This window comes from Octopus bimaculoides, chromosome 9, assembly GCF_001194135.2.
Source record: "Octopus bimaculoides isolate UCB-OBI-ISO-001 chromosome 9, ASM119413v2, whole genome shotgun sequence".
Taxonomy (NCBI): domain Eukaryota; kingdom Metazoa; phylum Mollusca; class Cephalopoda; order Octopoda; family Octopodidae; genus Octopus; species Octopus bimaculoides.
Window position 1 is genome coordinate 83,307,568 of NC_068989.1, and position 8,361 is coordinate 83,315,928.

Here is an 8,361-nt window from a genome sequence, read left to right on the forward strand (position 1 = left end):
ATATATATATGTATATATATTTCTAAGGAGCATTAACAGCTATAGGTTAAATGAAAGTACTGATGAAAGAAACAACTGCAAAACTACATCACATGTAACCTTAACTTTTACACTACCAATGCACATATACTGTTTATATGGGTTGTTTAGCATCCCTGTCAAAACTTATTTTTTTCTTTCCAATCGTTATCTGAAATATGCTCGATATATATTTAACATAACACTTTGCATCTATGACATACCATAAAAATTTAAGTGAAGCCATATCTTCTCAGATACATTTCTTACTTCCTCCTTTTTCCTGCTTCTTTCATACACTTATTATTTTTGCTCCTATTGATACGGTTTCAAAACACAAACGTACGATCATAGATGTGCATAAATATAAACGCACGCAAATTTAACATATCCGATATAAATTTGTTATAAACTCAAACGCATTATTTAATTGAAAAAGCTATGTTAGTGGCATAAAGGCCGAGAATTCTGTGTTTTACAGTTACCAAACTATGATGGTGGTTCCTGTTTGCTCTGATCTACGTTACAGCTTGCTCGTGAAATTAACGGGCACTCCACAGACACGCATATCCTTAACGTAGTTTTCAGGGAGTTTCAATGTGATAAAGAATGTGACAAGGCTGCCCCTTGGAAATACAAGTACAACTCATTTTGCTAACCGAGTGAACTGGAGTAACGTGAAATAAAGTGTCTTGCTCAAGGACACAGCGCGCTGCCGGATATTCGAACTCGTGACCTTACGATCGTGAGCCTAATACCCTAAATATATGGCAACATGCCTTCACTAGTTATCAGACTTATACACACACACACAGGCACAAAGTGTGTCTGTGCGCGCGCGCGCGTGCGTGCGTGCGTGCGTGCGTGCGTGCGTGTGTGTGTGTGTGTGTGTGTGTGTGTCTGTCTGTTGTGTGTGCCCAATGGCTTGCAAGTACTGACCTGATAGTTACAATCTGTCCGAAGTCCATAGACAAATTGTTGACCTGTGCAATGAAAAGAGCGGCAACAGCTTCATAAAGTGCGGTACCGTCCATGTTGATTGTGGCTCCAACGGGGATGACAAAACTGCTTACTCTGGGGTCAACACCACAGTTATGTTCCAAACAATGCAGGGTTACTGGTAAAGTGGCAGAACTAGAAAACAGTAAAGACAGAAGAGGTCAATCATAATAAAAACAATATAGTTAATTATTATTATTATTATTATTAAAACAATAAGTGATAATTTGCTTATTAGTCCTCACACCAACAATAAATTATTTGAATTATTGTTGCTTCGTAGGTCAGTCTTGATTCGCCAAACATAAAATTGTAGGCATTTCAACCGTGGCCATCTAGACATTCATTTTAGACATTGTTTAACATAGCACCAAATACATCTCTTCATTTTTTAATACTTTGGTACGTGGTTTGAGGGACATTCAGCTGATACTTCTAATAGTTGAGAACTCACCTAGATCCTCTCCCGTTAGCATACAGAGTACGCATAGCTCACACACACGCACACACACACACACATATATATATATATATATATATATATATCCCGAAAGGATGAAAGTCAAACTAGTGCTCGGTGGAATTTGAACTCAGAACGTAAAGACAAGCGTAATACTGCAAAGCATTTCGTCCGGCGTGCTAACGTTTCTGCCAGCTCGCCGCCTTAATGCCGTGAAAATATTAAATCAAGACTATTCATTTTTATTGTTTACAACTTAGAAGTGTCGCTTCGATAAACGACAGAAGAGGTGATTTATACAGCAGTAACAGTTCATCAAAGAAAGAGGTGGGTGAACGGTTTATCTAACAGTAGGACAACAGAGTCCACTCCCTACTTGTGGTAAAACAGTTCTATTCGTACGTTATGCATGTCCAAGTAAAAAAAAGGACACGAAAAAATCAATAACAACCTGCCTATCTTAAATCCGGGTATTCAGATTTTTATTGTGACGTGTTCAATATTTGGACGAATCGTGTTCGTGAGAAATTAGATTGACCAGTTGACCGATGACGTCACTTACTGATTTCTAACAAATCCTGATAGTTGAAACTTAATACGGTTTTCGATTCTTCGGTGTTTTTGGAACTGCCAAATATTACTACTACTACTACTACTACTACTACTACTACTACTACTACTACACATATATATTGGGTCATCCCATAAATAGTGCGGTTTTTCCAATTGCATAAACTTAAAGTCGGAGGGGAAGGGGATAAAATACCTGCATCAACTTGCTATAAAAGCAAGTAGTAACTTTCGTTTTTTTTCAAATTTATAATGCCTTGAAGAATTTTTATTCGAAAGAATCGACACAAGAACGTTTTTTTAAAGCTTGGTAACTATTCTATCGGTAACTTAGGCCAAACTACTAGGTTACGTGGACGTAAACGCACCAACACCGGTTTTCAAGCGGCGATGACACATACACACACTCGTGTGTGCCTTTTGTATTTTATTTATTTATTCTGTATCAATGTTCAAACATTTCACTTCTCCATTAGATCGACCCCAGTACGCAACTGGTACTTAATTTATCGACCCGAAAGGATTAAAGGCAAAGTCGACCTCGGTGGAATTTGAACTCAAGAACGTAAACAGCCAGAAGAAATACCGCTATGCATTTCACCCGTCGTGCCAACAATATATCAGCGTTATCAGCCAAAGACGGAGCCGCTATATGGTCGCCTGCCTTCCTAGAAATAGTTGATAGAATTTCCTCAAATCACGAGCAGATGCGTAGGAAAAGGAAGACTGGAGTATTAGATATCGCTGTCCTACATACATTATGTTTGCTAATAAGATGGGGAGTCACGACTGATGGATTCCGATTTCATGCAGCGAAATAAGATGGCGGTTGGCTTTTGGCAAAGTGGGGCTGAAATTCTTTCGATCGTTGTAGCAGTAGTAGTAGTAAACAACAACATTTACGAAGATAAAAATATTACGTAATCTAGTTCAGGATATATTAGGTCTTATAATTAGACGATCACGGTGGAAACTCTTTATCATAAACCTGTTTTGATCTATTCAGACCAGGGGTTATACGACCACAACCACAACCACAACTATCTCAGTTCATAATGTAACTATCCTTAATTATGCAATACCAGGATTTTCAAAGAAATATGAATATTCATGAAGAGAAAAGAACAAAACCAGTCAGCATTGTTAATAAATAAAGAAGAAAAAAAACGCCACCTTAAGTGTTACGTGACTGATTTTCTTTCTATATGTTGTTGTTATATTATGGTAACGCAGTTGTTGTTGGCCTGTAACCTTCCAGGTCAAACCTTATCTAACAGATTTAGTGTTGCTAGATTTGATTTTACAGTTGTTGTTATTGCTGTAGTTGTGTTGATTTAGTTAATATTGTTGCACAGCATTACCAGCTCATACCTTATCTGGGAGACCTATCGTTGTTATAATTGCTGTTGTTGTTCATATTACAGTTGTTTCAGCTGGTGGTGGTGTTTGTCTTTTTGTTGTATAACATAACTATGTCCAACCCTTTCCAAGAGATGTATTTTCGGCGTATTTTTATAGTAATTATTACCTGCGCTTAGGCGAAGGTAGAGGTGTTGTTTTCAGTCGTGTTTGTTTGTTTGTCCGTGGATAAGATATCTCAAGAACCGCTGGATGGATTCGGATGAAACTTTCAGGCATATTTGGCCTCATGACTGGCACGAACTAATTAGATTTTGGGATCGATCAGGTTCAGGACAAGGATTCTGGATTATTTTTCCTGTTTTTTGGGGTTTTTTTACTTAATTTTTGAGAGCGGTCAGGTTCATTTTTAGTATTCTCGTTTGTGAGAGCAGTCGAGTTTATTTCAGATATTCTCAGTTTAAAAACCATCTCTGGCTAATCATTGAGAGGACACTGGTATTGACTTGGCGGAAGTTTGCGCTCTTTAAGTGCTCTTGTTATCGATACTTCGAGTTTGAATTTAGTTTGCTAGATTCTTGATGCGAACACATGTGCTGAAACAAATCTTCTTGTCTGTTGAGAGAGTCATTACGCCAACAATGACAACACATATATTTAACCAATTAACTTATAATAAAGAAGTGGAATCAAGCTTGTGCGTGTGTTATCATTGGCGTAATGACTCCCCCCAAAACACAACGAAATTATTATAATTGTTGTTGTGTATATATGTATTCAGGTCAAATCTTATAAGGGTAGTCGTAGCAGTAAAATTTGCTGCTGTTTTACCTTTAGTTGCAAATCGATCCTGATCGAGATGGATTCTCATCTAAGACACTCCAGATGTGACCAGGCCATCTGTTTAGAACGTGTCCAAAACTACGCTACCTAACATTTCCTTTTATTCAGAACATGTGACGTAATTTCAGCGAGATTTGGCTGCTATTTCTACCAGGAGAGACAGTTTCATTCGCTGGCTCGCATTTCTCTCTCTCCATATATATGTGTGTGTGTGTGTGTGTGTGTGTGTGTGTGTGTGTGTGTGTGTGCGTGTGCGTGTGTGTGTGTGTAGCAAATGAGTTTTATCATTCCGTCTTCGTTTTGCGTTGCCTCTAAATAAAGAGATGAAGGTTATTAATCAGTTCTACAGAATTATTGTGTAAACAAATAGGTAGACGGAATTGTAACAGTGTTATGACGTTGCGGATACTGTATATGATTCTTAATGGTTGTCTACTCCAGCGGTTGTCTACTCCAGCGGCTGCCGCCGTCGCCGCGATAAAGACGAATACTCATTAGGAAACTTCAAACAGCATTACACACACACACACACACACACACACACACACACACAGTCATACATAATGTTGTTTTAAACGATTCTTAGATAAACAATCCATTGTAAACATTGTTATCTCGAACTGGATGCCAAATACAGAGCAATAATAATAACAACATTAATGTTATGGATCCAGTAAATATATATATATATAATGTCAGAGATTCTAAATAGTAGCTTGATTTGGTCCGTCTGTCCGTGTGTCTTATCTCATATGGTTCTCTTCAAATTATTTTCAGATTAGAGTAAACACAAGCCATCGAGAAAACTTCTAGATAAATCAATCCCACACTCTCTCCGTAATTAACAGCCAAATCACACCCCAAAGTTCCGCTATCATTTTATTTCTGCGGCATTGAAGAAACAGTCCTCCAGGTGGTCGCTCGAACCGCTAGAAGCAGACGCCAAATCTCTTTAAAATATGTCCTAAATGTGCAGAAAATTTCAGCGAATGTAGTTCTATGTTATCTGTGAATATGGTCACGGATGGTATATAGTTTTTATAAATTTGCTGCATCAAGGTAGAGGTGAGGTTCAACAAAAATTACACCTGAAAAAAACGAGACAATGAAAAGATGGCCGACGTGGGGATTCATTCTGCTAGAAATAATAGCCAAATCTGTCTAAAGTTTACCCTCCAAACTTTAGAAAGGAATGATGGATGGTAACGCAGTTCTGGCTATACTACGTCTGAAAAAAAGACAGGATGATCACGACTGGATCCCTTTTGACTATATGCCAACTAAATCTAAACAACTAGTCTGGTAATCCCTATTTTCGAGGATTCAAAAATTTCAAAAATTAAGTCTATTATGTGGAATATCAAATCAGGTTCGACTATCTTCATAACGACGAGGTGGTCACTGCTGGAACGCTTTTGATCATTAGTCTACTCAGTCAAGTCTCACCTCAGACTAAGCAACAATAAAAGTTTCAGAGACGGACCCTAATAATTATTCGTAGTCCCAATCCTTCAGAACTCCCTTTCATTTATGTTCCTAATCGTAGTGAGCCAGATAACTATGAAACACCCGAAGATTGTAGACTTAATGTCCTATGGGAGCAGTAGTATGACCAAGAGGGACATGCTTGGAATATTTCATCCTGGGTCCACTAGATCTGGGGCTGAAACATAACAGCAACAACATAACACAAAAAAAATTAATAAATAAACGCAGTGATGAGAAATAATAATGATTTTTAACATTAACAGGAGTTTACATATTCTGGGAGACATGAGCCTCCGTAAATTACTGGAATTCTATTTTATAAATCATAAAGGGATGAAAGACAGGGTTTCACCTCAGAACGTAGAGTCGGAAGAAATGTCGCAAGTAATTTTTTCTGATACTCTGACGACTCTACCTGTCCACCAGCTTAAAAATAATAATTCTTTCTAAAATAGGCACAAGGCCTCGATTTTTCTTTAGAGAGGGAGGTAAGTCGATTGCATCTACCCCAGTATTCAACTGGTACTTATTTTATCGAACCCCGCGAAGAATGAAAGGCAAAGTCGACCACAGCGGAATTTTAGCTCAGAATGTAAAGACGGACGAAATACCGCTAAGCATTTTGTCCGGCGCGGTAACGCTTCTACCAGCTCGACGTCTCAGTAATAAAAATAAAAATAATAATAATAACAATGATAACAACAACAACAATAATAACAATAATAATAATAATAATAACAACAACAACAGCAATAATAATAATAATAATAATAATAATAATAATAATAACAGTAATAATAATAATTAAAAAAGCTTTTACCTGGATGAGGTTCCAAAAGCTGTAGCCATAGCTTGAAAGATGCCAGCAATGAATTTGTAAGGGTTCTTCCGAACACAAAGGAAATAGAGGGCCGGAAGAATACAAGCTCCATGTACTGCAAGACCACACAGAACTGTAATGAAGTAAAGACCAACCTTTCCCAGAAGAACCCCAAAATCTCTCATCTCCACAATTTTGGCAGCAATCAAGAATGTGATACCAAGTGGGGAATACCTGAAAGGAAAAAGAAACAAAAATATGAGAGACAGAAATAATGGAATATTCACAGAGCTGCGTCTTCCCACTTCACCGTACACTCATGCCCAATGTCTGTCTATAACCTTTTCTACTCTAGGCACGAGGCCAGAAATTTTGGAGGAGGGGACCAGTCGATTAGATTGACCCCAGTACGTAACTGGTATTTAATTTATCGATGCTGAAAGAATCAAAGGCAAAGTCGACCTCAGCGGGATTTGAACTCACAATGTAAAGACAGACGAAATACCCTTAAGCATTTCGCCCGGCGTGCGAACGTTTCATTTTTCTTTATTGCCCACAAGGGGCTAAACATAGAGGGGGCAAAAAAGGACAGACAAAGGGATTAAGTCGTTTATATCGACCCCAGTGCGTAACTGGTACTTAATTTATCGACCCCGAAAGGATGAAAGGCAAAGTCGACCTCGGTGGTATTTGAACTCAGAACGTAACGGCAGACGAAATACCGCAAAGCATTTCGCCCGGTGTGCTAACGTTTCTGCCAGCTCGCCGCCTTAGCTCAATGCCTATATTTGCCTCTTCTTTCAAATCATGGAATCAATTTATACTTTTTACGTTTGTGTGAGAAAAAAATGTTTAGTATTTGGTTATATTTCGTTCTACGAAATATTTTTATTATAACTACTTGTGTTACCTATGAAACAGCTAATACTACAATAGCTAGTAATATCATTACTCTAAATACCAATACTAACCACTGTAACCAATCTAGTAACTAGTATACCTATTACCAATACTAACTACTATAGACATCGTCAAAAGTAGCAACTATAACTATCAATTGTAACTATTATAATCACCACTAATATTGACTACTGTAACCGCTAATACTAACTATTATAACCATCTTTACTAACCGTTATAATTAACATCAATACTGAAAACTATAAACCTCCTATACTAACAACTATAAACATCATTAATACTAACTACCATAACCACCAACTATGTATTTAACTTTAATTTTGTTTTACTCGTGCGGCGTTATTACACATCAGTAGATAGACTCTCCACCGTTTGCATATATTCGTCAGACCAGCGATTCCAATTCGTTTCGAGGTGAGTCGTATGTACGATACTAAAGAGCTGAAATAAGAGCGAAATATCGATATCCATCATTCTCGTTCACCTACGAGACGAGTTGCCTCGCCTGGTTAGAGAAATTCAACATCTTTTGTTTTTGTGTTTTTAATACATGCGCGGTTTAAAAACGGACCTTCTCCCTGACGCCATCCCGCAGCTAATAAGCGCATAAACAAAACACATTAAATATGTAACGTCGATAAAGTTTACGTTATTAGAGCCGTTTATAATTAACACACACACACACATATTGGGCAAGAGCTATAGCGTGACTAGTGCCGAGAGTTACTACGTGAACTTCTCAAGTGATGAACGAAACTCTCAGCTATTGAGTCTGTTGCTTCTGCTAAATATAAATATAAACATATACATACTCATGTTTTAACTTCTATTTCCTTGCTTTCCCTGCTTGCATCATCAAACACACACGCACGCGCGCGCGCGC

General features: G+C 37.8%; 1 protein-coding gene across 1 annotated transcript in view; it reads right to left on the reverse strand.

The window, feature by feature from the left end:
- Positions 1-8,361, reverse strand: part of LOC106875823 (excitatory amino acid transporter 1) — a 269,880-nt gene that overhangs the window by 9,164 nt on the left and 252,355 nt on the right. Inside the window, exons 5-6 of the mRNA XM_052970833.1 lie at positions 6,558-6,791; positions 958-1,152 (exon numbers count right to left, since the gene is read on the reverse strand). Coding sequence (XP_052826793.1) covers positions 958-1,152; positions 6,558-6,791 — 429 coding nt within the window. The remainder of the gene's footprint in view (positions 1-957; positions 1,153-6,557; positions 6,792-8,361) is intronic.